This window comes from Nilaparvata lugens, chromosome 10 (assembly GCF_014356525.2).
Source record: "Nilaparvata lugens isolate BPH chromosome 10, ASM1435652v1, whole genome shotgun sequence".
In the NCBI taxonomy this organism is placed as follows: Eukaryota; Metazoa; Arthropoda; class Insecta; order Hemiptera; family Delphacidae; genus Nilaparvata; species Nilaparvata lugens.
In genome coordinates, this window is record NC_052513.1 from 28,487,863 (window position 1) to 28,512,904 (window position 25,042).

The following is a 25,042-nucleotide window of genomic DNA, read 5'->3' on the forward strand; positions in this document are numbered from 1 at the left end:
TTTTGTGAATTATCAGTTGAGGAAATATAAAAATAATCCATGCCCTCAAGGATAATAATGATTATTAATGGCTGTATAAATAATGTATTAATATTGTATAAACAATCATAAACTATTGTATACTTTCAAATATTTTCCGCCTTCGAATCTTCCACTGCCTGCTCAAAACATAGCTACGTCACATTTTTGCTGTAACATGAAGGCATTGAAAGCAGACGATTTGCGATTTGCAAAGTGAGTCAAAAGCAAAATGTTTTTACGTTTTTGATGTGTATAATATTATTTTTAAATTAATTAAAAGCTAGTCTTGAAAGTGTTGATAGATTTTAAATTTATTACTTAAACGTTTCATCATGGTTGATAGTGAAAAAGAAGAAGCAATAAGCCTTGTAAGTATTTTAAAGTCTTTGATCCCAATGTGATTGAATTTTTTGAGGTTGGATTTGTTGCAATGATAGTAGGATAAACGAATATTTATTGATTAGGTCAAGGTTTGTTTTATAATTAATAAATATTAGTTAATTTGATTTTCAAAATTATCACTACAGCTTCTTAACTTAATAGTTTTGGTTTAAATTTCTTCCAAGAGTCTGAGTTTCTAAAGACAATCTCGTTGTCATCTTAGTGTTAATACCTAATAGGCTAGAATTCTGTGTGATTTATCTATTGATTAAGATTTATACTTAATGTAATTCATTTACTATATATATCTATTTGTCGAGAGATTTAGATAAGGTACCGTACTCGTTTTTATAAATGTTTAATTTTACATTAACTTTGGTAACTACAGATAGGTTAACGTCAACTATAGTTATTTACTACTAAAAACAATAATTGTGTTTAAATATTATATAAAAATGTTAACATTCAATTTATAAATCTCTACAACAGTATATGGGCGTCTTAGACGCGCTGATTTTTTCAGCTTCTTAACAGGAGGCATTGTTTCTCAATAAAGTAAACTAGGCTTATACGTACAAAATAACTTGGACGTTCCCCATAAAGAGATTATTTTGAGTACGAAATAAGAAAATACTGTTACTTATTTATCTCTTTTCTATATAGGGCTACTTTTATAGAAATAAATATAAAAATCCTAGTACCCTTTTTGAAATATTTAATCACTTTCATGCTTCGGACATTGATGCCATTTTCTTAAAATTGAAACATGTAAGTGATTAAATATTTCAAAAAGGGTACTGAGATTTTTATTTTTCTTTCTATTACTGTTACTTACTTTGTGGTTGGAGTCTTAGAATTCATTCCATCCGAATATTCCAATATTCTACATTATAATATTTTACATTACAATTAGACCTACATCTTGATACTTTTTGATAGACAATTTCATACTCATAACATTAGCGTTTAACGAATGTTTAACGTATTGAATACTATGACAGCTTAATAATTGAATTAGCTATCCATTATTTAAAATGCAATTGTTTCATCTTTCCAGCAAAAAGAGTTTGAATGGGTTCTCAACAAAGAAGTCCATGCTGCACTTAGTCAACTTCATACGATACTACAAGTAAGTTAATACAATACTTGTTCGCTGACTCAATTCTTATCATATTCAGCTTAGATTTGTAAGAACTTTTAGAAATTCAATTTTGTAAATAAATCTCAACATAGAGATTGAAAATGATATAATTTAAAATGATAACCGTATCTAACTCGATGAAGATAATTTTGTTATACTACAGGGATTGGACTCAGCCAGAGAAAACAATTACGATTTATTTGATTGATTCTTTATTCTATGACTCAGCTCTAAACATCTTGGTAGGACACAGGTAGTGTCACAGCAGAGATGAAGTAGTTGGGATCTCAGTGAGTATGAGAGAGCTGTGACGCTGTGGCCAATTTCTTGAGAGCCAGGGTTTATTATGATGCCGAGGATTTTTTGAACTATGAACTTTTTCAAATGCTATTTAGCTAACTAGCTATTAGGTTAATAATCAATGCTTTCAAATGTTATAAATAGTTGAGAATTAAATGGCGGGTTGAAGTTACTGCCATCTTGATATATTAGTGTATTTATATTTTTTATTTTCGTCATGACGCCATCGATCCCACAAGAGTGGATAATGGATGTAGGTAGGCCTATCTAGAAAGTTCTATAAGAAAAGTTGAAAGCTATCACTTAGAAGCAGTGAAGCTCTGAATATTTTAAATGTTGACTCACATGCTAGTTGTTGAAACAAATTGGTATTATTTGTTTGAAGAGCACTGCGTCAATACAAAGTAGTTGGAACAAAAACTTGGTAACAAAGCGACTAGTAGAGATAGGATAGTAGACAAATCACAGCTCACTGTACAATTGTATTTGTTAAATATCAAGGCCAGTGTAGCACTCAAATGAAGTAACTCACCTACTTCGTTGATTTATTGTTTCTTTAGATATTATCAAGATGGAAAAGAGAAAATAACGTGTCAATTGGACTTGATTTTTCAAGTTACATTTGATTGGCAGTGGAATTATTTTTCCATCTTGACTCTCAGCTAACTTGAATAAATAAAAAACTTACAAATAAATTCCAAATTCGGCTTGTCATTTATTCTCTAAAATGAAAACACTGGGATGTTGTCAGAAATATTACTAATTTATTGTAAAATTACATACATGCTTCAACACCAATGTTGTCATCTTCAGTGTGAAAATTCAAAACTTGTGAAACATCTCACCAACAACAGTATCTATTCTCTAGAACTTGGAATATTTAACCTAAAGTACACTGAATAATATTTTTTCTAGATTCCTAATAGTTGATAGTTAGCTTCAATATTTGTTTGATAGATTGTTACTTTGATAGTAGAATTAAAAAAATACCGTATCATTGTTGAATAAAGAAGATAATTAAATTTCCTCATTCATATGTTTCCAATGAATATAAGTGTTGTGGCCTGTAAAACTTAGTGGTGTTCTGATCTACTTATTTCACTTATTTATAAATTATTATTTATTTTACTTGTCCAAAAATTAAGTATAGCCTAATATTAAGAAAAAATTACTGTTGGGATACAGGCAGCTTAAATACTGTATAATTCTCGACTGTTTGGAATCAAATAATCCAATAATTAGATGATTTTCTGCATCATTTAATCAATCAATATTTATTTCATTTCAAAATATCATTGTCATTGCATTTCATGACTCACTAAGCTTTTCTCCCGACTTTTACCAAATAATAATATTTATATTTTCTGACGATAAGATTCACGTAAGCGCTAAGAACGTAAGTTAACCTACAATTTTATGTGGGTTCCAAACCAACGAGAAGTGGTTTTGAAGCTCATAATCATCTGTTATCAAAGCTGTTCTCAACCCTTTCAAAAGGAGAACCGAAGTCTTTCGAATGGCACTTACTTAGCGTAAGCAATCTGTGTGATTAGATGGCTCTGACTGTGAGAACAACCAGAATGTAAAGGTGAATAAAATTCTCGAAATTATAATATTTTCACAATCATAGAAACCACATTCTCTTGAATGTTTTCTATTCCTCAACTTTTTCACTCATATTTAGCGACAAAATTCACCAGAACTATTTCATTTTTTACTGAATTCTTTCACAGTTTTATTAATTTTACAGGAATGTGTGAGACGGTTTCCATTGCCATTATGCGGCAACGAAGGGACACTCAAGCAGGATAAGTTTGTACTTACAGCGCCACCCGATCAAATGAAATGTATCATCTCGCTCACTGGAGACTCCATATCACAAGCGGTAAGCTTTTCATGAAAAATCAATTAACATCTATTTTGAAAATTAATTTCGTCATCCAATATTGATCAATTTCAATATTTTAAAGTTCACTTCGGTTAACCAAGTGCAATACAAGTAGTATACTGTTGTATTACTTACAAAAGTTTGAATTTCCTTGCACTTTTGTAAAGTTCATTGTCGAAAAAGTGGAAACATACCCGTATTTCTGAGTCTCATCCGTATGTCTAGTCTTATAGAAATAGAAAGAATAATAAAAATCTCAGTACCCTTTTGGAATTATTTAATCACAACATGTTCTAGTCTTATCTATGTTGTATGCATCACTTGAGGCTGCGCACTTTTTTATGAAGGTAACTACAAATGTGTACAGTCTGACAAAACCAATTTGCCATTTGATTGAAATCCTTGTTCACTGTTGTTACTTATATCAGAATAAAGTAAAGTTATCTACCAGAATTCGAGCCATCTTCAATGGGCCTTGGTAAAGTTAACCTTTACAACCATTTATACAATTTTTGAAGAGAAACAGAGTTTTGTTGAGCTGGTTTCCATAATTTGTGCTTAGATAAATTGATGATTATCATTCAAGTTTTTTTTATTTATTCTCTTTTAAATTTAAACTCAAGCTTTTTGTTCTGAAAAGTTCAACCAATATGCAAAAGGTTTAAATGTAAGATAACCCAGATAATTTTTTCAATCATTGTAACTTGCTAAAATATAAAAGTAAAAATAAATAATCAAAAGACTTATAAATAGGTAAACAACTAAAAACAAACAATGTGATGATTGAATAAAATTATTGAAGTAATGAGTAAAAAGACCAACTACTAATTTGTGCTCGATATTTCATAACATCTTAACTTTTAATGTGATCCTAATTTTCAAATTAGTTTTCCTTCTTTTCAGGACATGAACTTCAAAGTACAGCGTCAGCAGAACGTTCAATACAAGGTGCAGATACAGAACGACCATCCGTGGAAATTGCACCAAGTGCAGGATGCCGGAAATCACCTACAACAAGCTATATCCCACATAGATAACATTGATCGTGACTATTCTTTCAAGTAAGATATATCATCTCTCCAAGCGTGTTGTTTAGTCCTCTCCAATTATGTTATGTTATTTTTCTCAAATTGGAGTGCTTACTGAATGCTCGTTGCTAGCGCACAAACTTTGTTTTGCTGGCAACGCCAATATTATATATTAGATTATTATTTAGTTTCAATGAAAGCTTTTGTATTTTTGTTAGTGAATTTCTAATGTATGAAACCGAATTTTGTTTTCCATGTATTTGTGAATTATTTATACGAATTTGGCAATAAATTTGATTTGATTTGAAGGGACGGACTCAAGGATCAAAAGGCTCAAAGAACCTCACACTCAAGCTTATTGTGTGTCCCAAGTACGTTGTTGGGCAAACCAATACCTGTGTCCTTTACAAGATCCAGGAGTTTTCCCTATACTCTCATCCCATAATCACCTGGTTGCTTGCAGCCAAACAGAATTCTTCACCTTGCCCCTGGACTCTCGCAATCCAGTATGATATGCTTGGCATACTCTTCAGACAAACCTACACATCTGACTTTCATTTCTGAGTCCAATTGTGTAGAGATGTTTCCTGAAGTGGCCATGTCCAGTTATCAGAGCAATCAACTGCTTGATCTGACCTCCTCTACCCTAGCTTGCGTCTGCTAGCAGCCTTTTGCCTAGTGCTTGACCAGGGTGACCTTGCCATTGCTCGTGATGTAAGTCCCTGTACCATTTACTTATTGTGTGAAAGGCAGTTGTTTTACTCTTGCCACATCTTGGCTTTGGACCAAAGAATGGCATACTGGAACCCCGCTTAGCAAGTCCATCTGCACGCTCGTTACCACTTATGCCTACATGGCCAGGTACCCAAGATGCACAGAGTTGTGTGTTGCAAGCCTGCTGAGTGTTTTGTGACACTCCCACACCAATTTTGACTTGATTTCATTGGAGCCAAGAGCCTCGAGTGCTGCCTGACAATCTGACAAGATTACTATGTGCTTATCGCAATAGCGTCCGAAATTGTCTATATTGGCACAAGTCATGATTCCCCAAATTTCTACCAGAAAGATAGTACAGTGTTGTCCCACACTTGCACAGAGTTCTGAATCACTGTACACCCCGTAGTGCACCCCTCTTCAACTAGGTTATACAGGATCTCCAAGCAGCTCTTTTAGAGTTTTATTAACCTATTCAACCAGAAAAATACAATAAACGATTGATACATTTAGGCCCAAATGTGCCATCTCAATTTAAACGGAGATAGGTCAGCTATCCTGGTAAACCCGGAATGAAAAACTTCTTATTAAATGCGACTATACCTCCAAGTAGCCTAATAATAGAATTGCATCACACCTGAATGGTGCATATATAACCCTTAGAAATCCAAAATGTATCTTTAGAAAGCCAACATGTTTTTATTATGATTTTCATCAAGGAGGTAGGCTAATAAGAATGTTATATAGTTGCACCAAACATTATAATTATTAGTCCAGCGCTTAAATGTGTTGATTGATGATGTGTTGATGGCCTAATCTCTTCTTAGTGTATTCATTTCAAGATTTAACATGTAATTCACTGGTTTAAAGACGATTTCAAGTAGCCGAATTCTATTAAAGTAGCCTACTCAAATATGGCTACATTCGGTACTTGAAATTAAAAAAATCTTAAAAGTTTGTCTTTTACTCCAGTTATTCAAAATTTAAAATAAATGTGCAATTTATTAAAATAAAATATTGCAGAATAGTGCTTAATTGCAGCATAATAATTAAGTTATCAATCATAGACATTTTCATTGGTTTGAACTGTCTTTCAATCCACTTACGGAGTATATTTGATAGTGTATCTCAAATGTTGACATTAAATTTGTTATTAGAACGTCAGAAGAAGTTTTACATATCCTGGGCAACATTCTTGGCTGCCTGCAGCGCGGAAGGTCGTCGCTTATCATTCCACGAAAACGAACAATCGATGATCTAATGAGGAGTAGAAACATGGTAAGTTCGCTGGTCTCATGATCATAGACTAGTAGTTCTGTGAACAGTTGACCTCACGCAGTATTCTCATCCACAAGTACCTGATGTAACTTGTTTTAAATGTTAACAAACTCAGTTCACGTTTGAATTTGTATTCCATATTATATAATTCATCCAGTTCCGTGAAAATCTTTCTATCTGATAAAAATTAATTTTTTACAATCAAAAATATTATAATTTCTCCAGGATTATTTAGTTTATTTTTAATCACGTATTAAATTAGTTTTTTCGAATGTGGAATATTGATACTAATGGGCACGCATAATAATACCATGACTGCAAAACAAAATATTGAAACCAAAGACCTTAAAGCTGCGATTAGACCAAAGTTATTAACAAAATGTTAATAACTCGATCCTTATAGATTATATTAGATTGAACATAACTTATCTTACACATGATGAAGATGTGTGTTTGTCAACTTCCGTTTAATCTAATAGAATCTATAAGGATTAAGTTATTAACATTTTGTTAATAACTTTGGTGTAAACTCAGCTTAAAGATGCATACCTCTTCAAGGTCTTTGATTGAAACTATAGACTTTATACAAATACAGTGATAGACTGGCTTCTCCAAACATCTGTGTAATCACTTGTCAGCTGATTTATAATGAATAATTCTATGGTCTGATTTTCACTCTAATATTGGTGTATGAAGGAGGCTCCTTTTTCCTTTTATATTATCCTTGAGATGCAAAATTTCCAAAAACCTTGTATATACGTCGACGCGCAATTTAAAAAGGAACATACCTGTCAAATTCCATGAAAATCTATTACCGCGTTTCGCCGTAATTGCGCAACATATAAACATTTAAACATTAAGAGAAATGCCAAACCGTCGACTTGAATCTTAGACCTCACTTCGCTCGGTCAAAAATTTATAAATATTCACTAATAAATATAAATTTATCTTTATTTCCAATTAAATAGGCTATGAATTTCTATTTTTCAATTCTTATTCTTCATGGATCATTTCCATAATTGACTAATAATATAATCTATTGTAGATATTGGATCTTGAACTTGTGTCTATTGCTCTACCGGTATCATTTCTCTCTCATACAACCCATCTTTCCTGTCTCTCTACTTTCTATAGTATTTCATGTACTTACATTTTCCTTAAATACTATCAGTAGAACTTCCAATAGTCATTTATCATATTCTCAAGCTCATATTTCCTCTTGTGACTTCTTATCTCTTTTGCATTGACTCAATTTCAAAGTGGATAATTATATTCTCTCACTCGACGAAAATGTATAGAATTTCATCTTTTTTCTCTCATTTTAATATTATTATTGCATGTAGAACATTATTGTTTGTGTGTCAAAACATTGAAATCGAATTAAAATTCAAGTTCCAAATTTTCTATTCCATTTTTTGTTATTATGAATCAATTTAAATTTAAATTCGAGGTTGATTGCTAATGATAAATGCGCATGTAATGTTTATGTAATTTTCTTGTACAATTTTTATTTCTAAATACAGGTATGTTAAAGTTAGAATTGGCTTTAAATTTGCAGCAATAATGATGGAGGAATTCTATCCTATTTATCAATGCCAATAGGTCTGAACATTTAAACCCACTAACCCACCTGTTGCTTTTGCCCTGTTATGCACACCATCTCACAAATCACATTTGAAGTATATTGTACACAATAAATAATTATTGTTGAAAACATATAGAAAATGTGTACTCAATGATTAGTTCGTCATGTTGTACTGGCTTCCTTAAACTTCAGAAGTTAATTTCTAACCTCATCTAGGACTTGACTATTATGAAATAAATTAGCTTATTGATATACCATACCAGAGATTGGTTGAGTGGTTAACTCGAATTTTCTTTCGTCTGTCTGTATGTATGTAACGCATTTACGGCCAAACGCGTTGATAAAATTCGATGAGATTTGGCAGGAATATTCCTTTTTCAACTGCGCGTCAATGTATATACAATGTTTTTTGAAATTTTGCATTTTAAGGATAATATGAAATGAAAAGGAATTCCTCCATACTCCGATATCACTATATATATATATATATATAATATATATATATATATATATATATATATATATATATAATCTACTCTGAAGATAGGATTAATCAGACTATAGAATTATTCATAATCAATCAGCTGACAAGTGGATTGCACAGATATCTGGAGAAACCGTGTCCATTTCTATAAGGTCTATAGTTTAGTTTCAGTCAAAGACCTTGAAGAGGTCTTTAAGGTCTTTGGTTTCAATATTTAGTTTTGCAGTCATGGTATTATTATTATGCGTGCCCATCAATATCAATATTATCACATTTGAAGTTATTTAATGGAAGATTAGAAATAATCAAATGAACTAAACAATGCTTTAGAAATTATAATATTTTTTTGATTGTAAAAAATTAATTTTCATCAGATGGAAGGATTATCACGGAACTGGATGAATTATATCATATGGAATACAAATTCAAACGTGAACTGAGTTTGTTAACATTTCAATCAGGTGACATCAGATACTTGTGGATGAGAAAACTGCGTGAGGTCTACTGTTCACAGAACTACTAGTAAAATAAATAGCCTAAATGTGTATTTCCCAAAAAAACTAAAACTACTACATCAACTACAGAAAAATATTGGATAATTTACAATTACATACAATAGTTAGTTACAATAAACATTTCTTATAATGTGTCCTCTATATGTTCAGTCTTTTTTGTGTGGAAATTGACCTACTCCACTATGGCGTACCATGTTCTAGAGTAGGTACAATCCAATCACAACTGAGCATGAAAATATACAGTTGTATGATAACTGAGCTCAGTCTTGCATGTCTTTGATGATATTCAACTGGAGTACCATGTTTCTAATATTTGGACACTATGGTTCAAGTTTATGGATGTATCAGCTTCTCAGGGCATTCATCTAGTATTCTCGTCTTCACTGTACTAAAGTTCAGATCTGAACTATTAATTTAATTTCTTTCACATTCTTATTTTTTTCCTTCATCATTTTTTTATTATAATTTATTTTTTGTTTAACCGTCCTTAGTATCCCGCTGTGAACATTACTTAATCTGTAATATGTAAATTAACAGAACTAATTTCCCATACCAGTGAAATTTTGGTATACCAGTGAATATATTTTCTTATTAGTGAATAATTTTTTTTGTCAAAATTTTTAAAAGTAGCTCAATATTTTTCAGTTTTTCAGTGTTTATTCAGTGCGATTTCGTTTTTAATTTGTATTTTAATTTACTTGAATTCAACATTCTATGTTTGTATGTGTTTTCATCAAAAATTGGATAAGTGAAGGAAGCCAAACCTACTTATTGATCTCTAATCACCTGAATTTGGGAGGAAAAAATATTTCAAGGATCCTCCTCTAAACACGGACTTGTTCCATATTAGAGGAGTAATTTTCAGGGAAATGTATTGTAAAATGTACTTTCTGAAAATAAAATGAATTTGAATTGAATTTTATTTATTCATTTATTAATTTATTGTATAAAATACTATAGTCATAATACAATTATGACATTGGAGGAAAAACTAGGCTGAGCCTGTACTATTTCTCTCCAAAAATTTTGATAAAATGTTAATGTTTTCCAAAAGATAAGGTTATGTAATCACACACTGCTTCGTCACTTGATTTTCGGTCCAAGAATGATGATTTAAAATTTTGAATTTTGAAGGTTGATTTTATACTCTAAATAAATTACAGAATGTATCACAATAAATTAAAAACTTTAGAAATATTGCACTTATTTGAAAAATTTGAATACAAAATCAAAAACCTACTCACTATTGTCTTAGTATCTAAACTATCAATGTTTCCACATATGTGTTGTTTGTTACGTGAATAAATAAATACCCAGAGCCAGACTTTGTCCCTCTGGGAAATAGTCTCAATATTTCAATTGCATACGTATGTTGTTTGTTTGCATAAGATTTGTTTGATTTGATGTTTGTTGTGGTTTGGTCTCAGAAGTCGCTGACGCCGAACCTGCCGGAAGACCTGGCGATCAGCTTCTACATCCAGAGCCACAAGCTGGTGCTGGCCGTCTACCAGCTGACCAACATCGGCGGCCAGATGAAGTTCGAGACGAGTCAAGCCGAGGCGTCGGTGCCCTGGCTCAACGAGGTCCTCGTCCTCTTCACTGTCGCCCTCCAGCTCTGTCAGCAGCTCAAGGATAAGGTCAGTTAACATGCAACTCGGAAACCATACAACAAATCATTCCCATTTATACTGTGAGGCCCGTATCCATCATCTATCTTTAAGGCTATGCAAAGGCTAAAAATAAACTTCCTACTGGTGATATTTTTCAAAGTTTTTCGATCTGTATACCATCAAGCTATCAAAATGAAAAAGTTTTCTCAGGAAAACATTTTTTTCCGATCATTAATTTTTGAGTTATGAGCGGCTAAAGTTTACATTTTTGGGACAGAACATTTCAAATTCAGTAAGAGATAAATCCATGAGATTTGAAGAATATTGTTGATCTTCATGGTATTGTTGATCTAGTAAAACAAAAATTCTCTTAAAATATCAATTTTTGAGAAAGTTATTAAAATTACCAAAAATAACCCAACCAAAAGTTATTTTTGGTAAATTGAATAGCTTTCTCAAAAAATGATATTTTATAAAAATTTTTGTTTTACTAGATCAACACGCTACCAGGTAGCAAACTGAAGGGTGCAACGCCTTAGTCAACTCAATTATCTGGCCGGCAATTAGTTTAATTGAAACTCTATTTTAAGTTTAAACTCTAGTTTAATTTCATTGAAACTCTAGTTATGACTGCGTCCTTGGGGTTTGACATTAAATTGGTATTAATTGAGATCTCCTGCTTAGAGTGGGCGTGGCCTATCGCTCAGTTTTCGTTTCACTTTTCTAACATCAGCAAATTGAATATTCTCTGTTTCTTTGTTGCATGCCTTTGAATCACCTTAGGCTGGCAAATAACGGTAGAACATGCATGTAAATGCATTATATAAGCGAGAAATAACATAAAATGAACAACCAATAACAATAAATAAACCACTGGAAAACTACAAATTATAATGATAGAAGAATAATTTAACTTCAAATAGAACAGGAAGAAAAATGAACAACATAAATTGGAGATACAAAGGCCTAATCTCAAAGAATTTTGCTCGAAGCGTTTCGCTGTGATGACACAACGATAAGACGAATGTAAAATTAAAGTACAAATAAATGCTATGGCATGCATGCTCTACCGTTAGTGGCCAGCCTTAGAGGCCCAATTTATGAACGATGGTACTATATTTATCTGGATGTTGTTGTTTAACAACTAGAATCGTACTAAGCAAGTTTTATCAAGTACTAACCAAGTACGAATATTGTACAGTACTCAGTTGCCAATCAACAAAGTCTTACTAAGCTGAGTTTTGATCTAAGGATCGTTCATATATATACTACTATACTCTATACTACTAGATGTTGTTTGACCTGTACGGGCAGTTTGCATAGTATATATTTAAGATTTGTTTCAAACTCTCACTATACAGACGATCCTTAATCAACACTTTTCAAAGTAGCATGATACTGCTGTATCAACTTTCAACAATCATAGCTTAACATATAGCTCAGTGTACTATAGCTTGTACTATAGTTTGGACTTGTACTTATATTAATGATCATTAAGATTTGTAATAGGTGGAGGGGTAGAATAATATTATCGCTAACGGTAAATTCAATGATCATCCCATTCTTTTAATACCTTGATATAATTGGACAATTTCCTTTAATCTTGTAGGTGTGCTAAAGTATTGCTGGATTATCTATTGAAATAAATATTTTCGTATTGAATAATTATTTGTATCTAAATCATCAAACTCGACACTTATTCCTTGAAAATAAATATCTATTTATTTAATAAATACAAAATTATAAAATTGAATCACCTGCAAGTGCCAATATTAGATTGATAAAATCATAATGCACTGTCAAGAAATTCAGATATGAAGAAGTCTTGAATCTTCATTGGCAAACTCTTCACTATAATTCAAATGTTATCTCTTACTTGTGTCCTGTCCCAACTTCTCATTGTTTTTGTGTAAAATCCTGTTCCACTTTCCAGATCTGTGTGTTTGCCCAGTATAAGGACTTCACAATCGAATCAGTTACGTATTGAGATCAAATTCAGTCAGAATTCTATCAAATTCAATCAGCAGTCATCTAGCTGACATCACATCAAAGCATGCCATGCTTAGTATAAAACAACTTCAACTAAAATTATATTTATAGCGTGATTGTCGAGTAAGATCCTAGTTAGAATATTATAAAAATTGCGTTTGTAAAATACAGCAAACCCTTGAACTTGTTTCTGTTTTTGTTTATATTTTCCATTTTTAATTATTGATGTTTTAGTATTTTATCCTATTGACTTCCAAAGTTTGTAAAATTTGAGTGGAGGAAGATACACTTAACGGATTCATAAGTATGGTGTACTTTTCCACATAGTATAATATTGATCCTCTTGAGTTCAAATTGATTTTTTCAAGAGAATTCTGAAAAATTCAAAATTTCATTATCTCATTAATATAGCTTTGTTTACCAAGAAGTAAAAAAAACTCATTGTTCCTTACAGAGTCAGTACTTGAATAATATAATGTAATGTGAGTCATCTGGCTGCATGATAATACGAGTATTACTGGTCATTCATTTTTAAAGCTCTTCCATGAGATATTTGAAATTATTCAATGTTTTCTAAGGACTTGATACTAATTTATCTTTGATTTCCTAGAAAACAACACGAGGTAGTCATTTTTTATCCTTAAATGAAACATTTAAAACTTGCATAAATATATGAGGACTGTAATTAGTTCTGGATGGTTGACAAACAAGCTCTCTGTGATTGAGAATGCCCACATTCTCGGTATTGGAAAAATGTAAAATTAGTCAAGTTCTAATACATCCAGCTCATTCAGAGCAGGATCGGAACATGCTATAATACATCTGTTTCCAGCATTGAAGATTGAACATGAGAATAATGAATTTATTTGTTTGGAAGCTTTTTATATAACAATTGAACCACTGAAACGATTACAAGGTATTGTTGTATTAGGTTAGTTAAAATGTTTTGGTGAGAAATTTGTTAGTCATGCTACTATAGTGCCAGAGATGTTACTTTTGATGAAGAGTTATTATAGAATCGTTCAATTATAGTTGTTTATCAGAGATCAAACTTCGATTCAATTTAGTACAACTAATAGGAAATGTATTTTGAAATTTCATTTGAAATATTAATTAACTTACTTTAATGTTAATGTCGTATTTAATATTCAATTATTGTGTGTGGTAGCCTTCTCACTCACATTTGCTCTGTAGTAACCTGGTCTAAACTATGAGTATTAAAATAATTTATGTTCTTATTAAATTAATTTATATTTATTATTTCACTTAGTTTAATTGGATTAATATATAGTCTATATAAATGAGTTTTAATCTGAGTTTGAGTTTACCTGCCATTTTAGTTCATTTTGCAAGAATGACTTAAAGTCCAAACCAAAACAATTTGTTAAAAGTTTGTGGCTTTCCGATTACTCTGTATAAATTATTCTGTAGCGGAAATGAACTTTCATCAACGAATTTAGCTTTAATTTACAACATTTACACTCGTTCATTACTTTTAATACATCATCTCACTTTCATTTCCATTCATCGTTCTATTTAAAGCCAATCATGGCCAATAATTTCCATACATTCATAATTCATTCACTTATTTTATTTAAAAATAGTAAGTTTAACAATCCAAAAACTCGACCAGGCCAGATATTCTCGGGATACTACCGTGTTGTGTATGGGCACGTAGAGTCGTCGGACTCGGCTGCCTATAAGCAGTCGTTAAGTCATGTCAAAGGCCATGATCAGGTTTGACCTGAAAACTCTGACACTAGACCTTATCCATTCAGGTCATTCGACATTTGTTCATTTTCAATCGAAAAACATCTTACAATATTTAATTTGATATGTCTCTCCTATCTTGTCATTAGTAATATCTCACTAACTATAGCATAATATTGAATCCGTGTGAATTGATTATTCCTCGAGTAATATTATTGTGTGAAACTTGAAAAATATATTTAAAAAACTGTTACCAATAACTGTTTACTGTATTTCATAAGTGTGTAAATGATCACTGATAACTTACTGTTATAACTTACATAACTGATAAAAAACAGCTAATTGCATGTTCTACAGTTGTCTGATGATTATCAGTTTTTCTTTTATTTACATCTATTCTATCTACTATTATTTAGTAAGGTAAAAATATGACTACTGAAAACCCCATCAATCTAGACTTGCGAGTATTGTAATTTGAAATAGAAACTGCCTAATAGCGGGTAGGCCTTATCCGTGGCTTACCTAGTGCTATAGTAGTAAATTAGTTGAAATAAAGGAAGGCTTGCGTAGATAATTTACAAGGTACTATATAACAAACCATGGTGGTTATAAAACTCAAGCAATAATAAGTAGATCAATTTAAATCCGGTTAAACATGTAGGAGTATCAAACAGATTAAATGTAATGTATAACAAAGTAGCAAATAAAAATACAAGAATATACCGCTAAATAATATTGGATGATGATTTTCGAAATATTAATAATTTATTAATAAAAATACATACAATAATGTATGATAACTATAACATTCCAGTTGGTCTCGTAAGCCTTTTAAAAGAAACTCTTTAGATTTACCTGTGTAGTAAACTAATACAATTTATAATATCAAATACCGCCTCAATACATTTTAAATATTCAAATTATGAGGCGTGAAACTCTCCCAATGGTGTAATGCTCTCAATTTTGTCTATTTCAGATAATCTTCTTGTTGTCAAGTAAAAACATTATTTTGAACATCATTCCTTTGTTTAGAAAAATATTCTCATTTACTATTTCTTATTAGTTTTCCAAATGGTTTCAATCATCTTCAAAACTGTAATTTTGTTTATAAAATACGTATCTTAATTGCAACAGAAATGGCTACATGTTAATTGAAATAGGTTCATAAAAATATGAGATAAGGCACCTGTTTAACTTAAAATAATATTGTTTAAGACTTGTTTATGTGTTAGAGTGAGCATTACTGTCCAATCTAATAAAGAGATAATTATAATCTATTGTATTATAATGAAAGAAAATGGCTGAAAAATACTGATGAAAGAAAATGGCATTACGAGACACTCTGGATATTATTCTGAAGATATGCTTCAAAATATTAGATCTTCTGACAACTGGGAAAGATGTGAATAATAAAGCTCAAAACTCATGAGTAGTTGAAAGTAGGTGAAAAAAGATTGCCTTACCGATCAAATAATATCAGTTTGTTAATGAATATTAAAACTCCTTTTTTTCTTTCACAAACAACGTCTTAAATGTTTTGTAATGGCTATTTTGCTTCTCAAAACAACATGGTGCTTTTTTAGTTGGTACTTTATTGCTAAATACGCTGCATTTAATATTACTCCGATAAGTCTTACATAGATTCTAGCTTATAGATTGTAATGCAGTCTCTCTTTTAGTTTTTGTGACTTGAAAACTCAACTCAAAAATATTTTTCAGAGTAGTTTGTTTCTGTAAATTAAAACTGGGAAATGAAAGGAGGTCATTGATATTAACTATATTCTAGTACAAACCTTCTGGTTCCTGGGTCGGTACCCGCGTAATTCAGTTTTGCTGTTTTTCATTATAATAAATTGATTTATTTATTTATGTACTTTGTTGATAAATTACATATTGAAGCTGATTTTTGCAAATTTTCATTTTCCATGATAAAAATTAATCTATGAATATAATTCAGTGATTTCAATTGATAATTTTGATTAATTTTAATGGAACCCATAACGGTAAATGAACAAATTGTTCTGATATTATTGTTCAATCCAGATTGTTGAATATCTCGTTGTAAATCTCACATAGATCATTCATCTCCACAGCATTGCGGAACGAGAAAAACAATTTTAATATAATTATAAAATAATCTGTACTAATATATTATGACAGAACCGTAGAGACTGTCAGAACGCAAATTTAAAATGATGTTTTTACAATTAACTCTGTACCTACTGCCCTCAGATAAAAAAGTATTTTTTAATTGAACATGCTGAATGTTCAACATCCACTTGGGAATTATGAATAGTAGATTCAAAGAGATAATGGTTGCAATTTAGTTATAAAGTTTATGTAGTTCCCCAATTTCAACTCGGTCAATTTCATTGATGTGATCCTGAATCCAAATTTACATATTATACTTTCGTGTTGGTATGACAAACTTGTTTGAGTTATTGAAGAAGTCGGCGATTAAGAATAATCATTCTTATAAATTGTATTATTGTGATACATAATATGTAAGATATTAATGATAGACGCGTGTAGTAATTGGAATTGTTTGGTTTATGAATTGTAGATTGTAGATAAGATGTAATTGATAGTATTAGTACATGTTTATGAGAAAAATATATAAAATATCCCCTTAATTAAACGATAATCTGTAACATGAAAACGAGCTATGATACAACTTTTTTTTAATTTTATAGTTTTCACCAGTGAAAAATAATTGTGTGTTTCACTTCATTTATATCTAACATGTAATTTTCCATGGTGAAATTAAATTTAATCTTCAATCTTGAAGTGAATCTAGATGAAAATATCTCCAATAATTGAAAAGTGTGTTGGCCTACCTCCTCGTAATTGTATACCTATCTCTTTACGAAAATTGATCTTACGTATAGCACTTCCAGAATAACTGAGCAGGAATTCGAACTGCAGTAGATGTAATACCTAACTATCTTCTGTCATATACGCTGCTAGGCAATATGAACTATTTTGTAAAATACTTGAAACGTGTACCCCATTTGTATGAAAATTGTTGTTAGATACTTGCAGTAGATCTTTGTAGTATTTAAGTATGTCTTCACCTTTATAAATTACCTTCATTTAATCAGATTATGTATACAATTGTTGTTGAATCAGAAGGATTGGATAATGTATGTTGATATTCTAAGCAATGTATAATTTGTGTCAAAGACTAAAATTACGAAAATTGATATTTATTCCTCCAGCGAAATCATACGGGGCTGAGAACTGGATAAGAAATTTTGTACCTACAAACTGTTCCTTAAACACAAGAATTGCCCTGTAATAATATTATAAATATATTGAGATTTTTAAATTGAATCGTGATCTTTCTTACCATCCTTTGGATTTGTTGTGCCTTTTCCTTTATTAAGTGAGGAAATTTATCAACTAGGTATTCAATATTTTTTATTCTTGCTATTTCTTAATTCCTGATGTAATGATCTATTATTATCAAATATAATTTGTAATAAGTACTCAAAAATCAATCTAAGATACAAGTAGATATGTTTAAATGAAACAACACAGTTCGACATTGTTTATAAATCACTTCTTTATTTATTATTCCAATAGAAATTTGTAGGAAATTATTCAATTAGGAATATATCACTGGAATCTAAAAGTAAAGTGATGTTATATATTTATTTTTTTGTATTAAAATCATATATTCATGAACTATATTACAATCAATTATTTGTATGTTACTAACAGAGTATAATATGACTTATCTTAAACATGTATTAATAACATTTTCATCACATTCTTCTTAATATTATGTCTTCGGATGTAATATTGGTATAGTAATACTTGTTTTATCACGTTTATAAAAGATAAATCTTTGGCCTATTTTAAAACTAAATGAAACTCTCAAATCATGAAAATATAATTCTTTAAAAGTAAAGACTTGAAAACATAAGACATACTCAATAAAAATCCAGCTCATTATCATTCATTACAGTCAATTAAGACATAGCTATAGGTAGAGTTACGTTATAGTGTGTTTTGCAAGGCTTTTCACAAAGTTCGCTAACCAATACGGTATTGTAGAAGAATGAATCATTGTGAGAAATAGTTTGATCAAAAGTTTAATCAATAATAAAGTATCAACTACTATTTGAAATGGTTTTTAAATTTCAGATCTAGAATGTTCTTATTAGCCTACATAAATAATATTTTGATGCTTCTATCTATTGGTAACAATCTCCGAAAAAGATTTAAATTATATGTAGTTCTACCTGCAATACAAGTTAGTGAGAATATATTTCCAATACATATATTTTCACAAGAGTTGTAATATTTATTTTTTAAGGTAGTTGTGTGTACCATTAGGTGATAATAAATTTTAATAATAGCACAACTTACCCACTCAAATAATTTTCATGCACTTAATGAGTAGTATTAGTTGTATTGTGTATTCTTTACTACTTTATTTTATATTTATCTATAGATTGGAATTAGAGCTTATACTGTATCTGAAAATATTCCATTTCGCTCTAGTTTTTGACCCCTTCAGATCTAAAATGTATCTTTATCTGCAGATGGGCATTCACCTTCAATTAAAAACTATTCTATTACACTCTAGTTCTAATTCACACTATTATTTATTCTTTGTTGCACAGGTCTCTCGCATGAATATTTTTAAAAACTATGCAGATTATAAGAATTTTATTCTTTGAATAACTCATTTGGATGATTTTCATTATGTTGATTGATGATTTTTACATAATAATTCCAACCTGAAGACCTGTCTACAAAGAAGTGAAATTTCTTTAAATGGTAAGTTCAGAATAACCTTAATCAACATTATCATATCAAATAATTTTTTATAAACTCAGTTCTTATTGTTTTATCATCATGATCATCTAGTATAAGTAGGTACGTGTTTATTTCCCAGTCAATACACTTACATGATAGAAACTGGATATTTCCTGAATTCTTTAATTGATTTTAGGCTATTTCTACTTTCTGTCTAAAAATTGAATCGAAATTCGCTATTAAAAGAATGAATGTGTGGGAGAGAAAGGGCTTAAACCATCTTATCCCTTTCTATTACCATTGCTTTACATGATCAAATAAAAATCGTGATCAATTAGTAGTTGAATCTTAAATCAAATGACTTTTTCCAGAAAATACATCTTTCCAAAAATAATAAATTCACACTAACTTTAAAATACTGTTTATGAGTTGTATCACAATTGATGTTTATCTGTATTATCAGAGTAATTAATATTAAGTAACTAGAGGTAAGATTCATATAGTCATTTATTGGTATGAGTATTTGTGTCCTAGTTGTAAGAAATATGTTTTTGCGTATTCTATCGCGACAATAATAAATTATTTATTGACCAGCTGTGTGTTTGTACACCCAGTTTTATAAACATTGTTGATTGTTGAGCAATAAAGTAGTGCATTGTTATTTGATTTGAAGTTATTTGGCTTACTCCTTTCTGACGTTTGCATGAGATCAGATAATTTTGCTAGTTGAAATATTGCAATAAGGTTTTTTCAAAGTCTTCTTTCAATGAAATTGATATTCACATGAGTCACAGAGACTGTGAAGTAGTTTCCATTGATTAATAATGCTCATAAAATGTGGAGTCAAAATTAGATAAAACAAGAGACAAAACATTACGCAAAAATAGAAAACAAAATAATACAATTTTGTTTTCAATCTAGCTTCAGTCCACAGATTCATTCATCTTTGCTTTCATTCATTTCTACTTTTTAGAAAGATGTTTCGACGCCTTTGTTCGTTTATTAGAGTTATCGTACGCTTGATCTTACTTTATCTTATTATTACTGCTTACTGTAATTAAATCCTATATATTTTCAATTCATTCATTATAACAGCATTCAACAATATAGAAATATATCAGTTATCTTTTCATAATTAACAATTAATTTTTCACTTCCTTGTATGTTGTACTAAAATGTAACCAAAAATCAAAGTACTGACCCTTTTAAAATCAGTTTTCACACAACATGTTTCGAACTTTCAAGTAATTTTCATGTGTGAAGTTTAATAAATCACATCTAATTCCCTCGTTTTCATTATCAATTCCTTCCTTAGTTATAAATTAATCAAGTACAATAATGCATGCATCAAGAAGGATACTACAAATTGATTGACTTATGAGGATTCAAATGTAACATTATTGTTTTGTTCATTCACACTTGAAAATGACTTGAAAGTTTGAAACATGTTGTGTGAAATAAAAAAAATGTTAAAAGGGTAGGCTACATTGATGTTAAATCCTTATAAATTCACAGTCACTCTATGTTTCATATAATATATTTACAAGATGTATAAATACATATTGAATATAATACACAATTCCATCACATATATAGTATAGGCCTACATTTCCTAAATAACGCTAATGCATCGTTCCATGTTCTAATTGATCTGTACTTATTAGATAAATTCATCTCATAACCCTGATAAAATAGAAGATAATATGTCAACTAATGAAACATATTATTTGTTCCTGTCCAAAATTAGGTGCTTCGAGAAATATTAAAGAGTGAATATTTGCATCAAAATTTGAAGATTTTTCTTGCATGAAATGTTTGCTGAATTAAAGTAACATACTTCACAGAAAGATGCTTAGCATACCTGACAGTCAACAATCTGAATCTTCAATAATCGGTGAGTGAACATTTCTTACAAATTCTATTCTGAATACAGAATAAGTTTAAACCGTATATTTACAAATTACTATTTTTTGCAGAAACAATTACTATTTGTGCGCACAGCTGTAGTGTCAAGAAGCAGTCTACAACATAGGCATACTCATTTATTCCTATAAAACTATTTGGTTGAATTCCTGTCTGAACAATTATTATCTAGAAAAATCATGATTTCTTCACTGGTAGTAGATAACCTTGTGTTACCATGCTCTTGATTGTGGCTGTATGAATGGTCAAGCTATAATGACATCAGTGATGTAACAATGATTGTTGTGATGATATTTTCTCAACAGTTATGATAAGAAAAATAATAAGAATGTGATTAGATAGACGAAGCTTGTACAAATTGTGCTCATTAACGAATGACCAGTGGCGAATCTAGAATTGTATTAAAAGGAACCGGAGATCACCTTAGTCCCTATTTATTCACAAGATGTACTGTGAAGTACAAGAACATGTTTGTATTCCTATGTGAATAAGTTTTCAATAATTATAGAAAATAAGCATTAACAGAGAAAACTTATACATTGTTTCTAAGATTGTTTTATTCAATGCTATTATCCTTGTAATATTTTGAAATTAAACACGAGTAGTTCCTTCATTTTATGTCATTCTCAAGTAGTGTACTTTTTTAAATCAACTTAGTCTTTTTACTTTCCTTGCCCTACTACCATAGGTAAGGAAAGTATTGCTTTCCAAAAAAAATTAAGGTACCCCAATTTCAAGTTTTCTATACGTTTCAAGGTCCCCTGAGTCCAAAAACATGATTTTTGGGTATTGGTCTGTGTGTGTGTATGTGTGTGTGTGTGTATGTGTGTGTGTATGTGTGTGTGTGTGTATGTCTGTGAACACGATAACTCCATTCCTAATTAACCGATCGACTTGAAATTTTAAACTTAAGGTCCCTATACCATGAGGACCCGACAATAAGAAATTCAATAAAATTCAATTCAAGATGGCGGAAAAAATGGCGGATAATTACTAAAAAACCATGTTTTTCACGTTTTTCTCGAAAATGGCTCTAACGATTTTCTTCAAATTTATATCATGGATAGCTATTTATAAGCCCTATCAACTAGCATAAGTCTCATTTCTGGGAAAATTTCAGGAGCTCCGTAATATTCTTGAGAAAAATGGCGGAAAATGACTGAAAAACCATGTTTTTCACGGTTTTCTCGAAAACGGCTCCAACGATTTTCTTCAAATTTATACCATGGATAGCTATTTTTAAGCCCTATCAACTGGCAAAAGTTTCATTTCTGGGAAAATTTCAGGAGCTCCGTAATATTCTTGAGAAAAATGGCGGATAATGACTAAAAATCCATGTTTTTCACCGTTTTCTCGAAAACTGCTCTAACGATTTACTTCAAATTCATACCATGGATAGATATTCATAAGCACTATCAACTGGCATGAGTCTCATTTCTGGGAAAATTCCATGAGCTCCGTAATATTCTTGAGAAAAATGGCGGATAATGACCAAAAACCAGGTTTTTCACGGTTTTCTCGAAAACGGCTCTAACGATTTTCTTCAAATTCAAGCCATGGGTAGCTATTCATAAGTCCTATCAAATGACATGAGTTTTTTCCTTGGAAAATTGCAGGAGCTCCGTAATATTCTTGAGAAAAATGGCGGATAATTACTAAAAAACCATGTTTTTCACGATTTTTTCAAAATAACTTGACCGATTTTTTTCAAATTCATACTCTGTATAGTTATTTATCAGCTCTATTAACTGGCATGAGTCTCCTTTCTGGGAAACTAATGGGGGGTCCACCCCATCCTTGAGAAATGGACTTTGTAACCTCCTTCTCGTGCATGAGGTAGGTAGGTAGAGCAGTTCATAAAAAGAATACATAGTCGAGATATTTCATCTGTAGAACAGCTGTTTTGACGACTTTAAAAAAATGACGACTAAAAAAATCATTGAATTTCACAATTTACACAAAGGAAAAAGTACTCTGAAAACAATTATATATACACATATACAAAAGTCTGATCGTAGTTTCGAATATGAGCAAGGAAAGTTGTGTGAGTGTACCACACCAGATTTTGAAACTTGACAATGACATTAACGTCAAAACTAGTAGTTTTCAATTTTAAAATATAACAAGGAGGGCACTATTTATTTTCTATAATTAAACATTCAAGTAGCCATATCAAAATACTTCATTAGAATTTCACAATATTTGATTGAAGAGAGATGACAGTATTCTATATAGTGAGATTCACGTTATGAAGCCAGCATCTGATTGGTTTGCTATCCTTGTCTGTCATCAAATCCTTTAAATAAATCCTTTATTCATACAATAAGTACATCATCGAAATGATAGGGAGAGGAAAAATAAGGTAACCTTGTGCTATTCCTCTCCCAAATAGGTTATACACATAGACCATTAGACAAGCAACTAGCTTATAACTGTCCTACCTTTGCACCGTTGCCAAATCGTTCTATCGTTCATAGGCTATAATGAAATGTGATTCATTACCACAATATTAAACCTCAATTATGAGAATTTATTATTACATCATAAAAACATGTTATTTCTTGGATGAATATCTTCCTTATTATTTCCATCGACTTAATAACGTCAATCTCACTATAGTGTTTTATGTTTCAAATCTTTCTATGAGTTGATAAACCTAGATTTTATAACTAGATGAATGCTGTTGTGATGGTTGAGGTTGGTTGGTTGAGCGTTTGGGGGGTTTTGAGCTCGTGGTAGTGAGGCCGATACAGACGGACGAAAGTCCCACCGACCCGTTCAAGTGACGGCCATGTGGAGCCTTTGTCCGTGCGTAGCCAGCCCCCTTTCAAATTACTCCTCCTCTCCTCCCTCCTTCTGTTATCCACTCCATCATGCATCTGAAACAGAAACCAACAAATTTGATAAGATTTTGTTCACTTTTCATCAGGTTTGGTGCAACCTCCTTCTGTACAATTTTATGTAAGTTAACCAAACACTATTTTGGAAACATTTTGGTGGAACATTTCTGCTCACGGTTTAATATGAGCGATGATGTATAAAACATGATGAAGCCTAGCAGTGGCGGATCTAGAATTTTATTTTGGGGGTGGCCAAGGAGGGGGGGGGGAACCAGCGCCGACGCCTCTAGGGGAAACCGCTAAGTCACTGTATGTGCGTCCTCTATAGTGCGCGTTTGTTTCAATGAAACCAGATAAACGGAGCGGGCAGGCAATGTAAATGTAACTAAGATATTATACAAAGTATTAAAACGTTAACGGATATCATACAATTGAAGACGTAGTAGTGGAATTAGGTCATTCTTGCCAATGAATATACTTTACCAGCTTCAAACTAATTATATTTGTATAAAATTTACATTCTTACAATAAAAAAATTTTGGCGTTTTGGGGGGGGCTTGAGCCCGAAAGCCCCCCCCGTAGATCCGCCACTGAAGCCTAGTGAACAGAGAGTAAAATTTTTCCACTTCAAAGTTTTCCTACTTAATCTGCAGTAGGAAAAATAAATGGATCAACCACACATGAGAAAGTAGAGTTTAAAGAGTACAATAAATAAAGAAATGAAGTATTAATTATTTTAGGAAAAATAGAATGAGAGAAAAAAATTGTTCCAACTTCTTACAAGTTATGTGATTTTATCTCTTCCTGTATAGGGCTACTTGTAATATAAATATAAAGAAAATAAAGTTAATATAGTTAAAGTTAATAT

The 25,042-nt window shown here is 31.0% G+C and overlaps 1 protein-coding gene across 2 annotated transcripts; it reads left to right on the plus strand.

Moving 5' to 3' along the window:
• The first annotated feature begins 198 nt into the window (after window positions 1-198).
• On the plus strand, window positions 199-20,072 carry LOC111051494 (protein rogdi). Of its 2 annotated transcripts, none has more exons than XM_022338019.2 (7): window positions 199-389; window positions 1,460-1,531; window positions 3,594-3,728; window positions 4,635-4,792; window positions 6,631-6,751; window positions 10,763-10,972; window positions 12,879-20,072. In XM_022338019.2, exons 1-7 carry the CDS (start codon window positions 354-356, stop codon window positions 12,930-12,932), a joined length of 786 nt encoding a protein of 261 aa, XP_022193711.2. In that variant the 5' UTR covers window positions 199-353; the 3' UTR covers window positions 12,933-20,072. The 2 variants fall into 2 exon arrangements, with proteins under 2 accessions (XP_022193711.2, XP_022193712.2); XM_022338020.2 differs by having other exon boundaries at window positions 10,766-10,972.
• The last annotated feature ends 4,970 nt before the right edge of the window (window positions 20,073-25,042 follow it).

Coding starts and splice junctions, on each gene's coding strand:
- LOC111051494 (XM_022338019.2), top strand. CDS start 354: ATGGTTGATAGTGAAAAAGAAGAAGCAATAAGCCTT. Junction 390..1,459: donor AAGAAGAAGCAATAAGCCTT/GTAAGTATTTTA, acceptor TCATCTTTCCAG/CAAAAAGAGTTTGAATGGGT. Junction 3,729..4,634: donor GAGACTCCATATCACAAGCG/GTAAGCTTTTCA, acceptor CCTTCTTTTCAG/GACATGAACTTCAAAGTACA.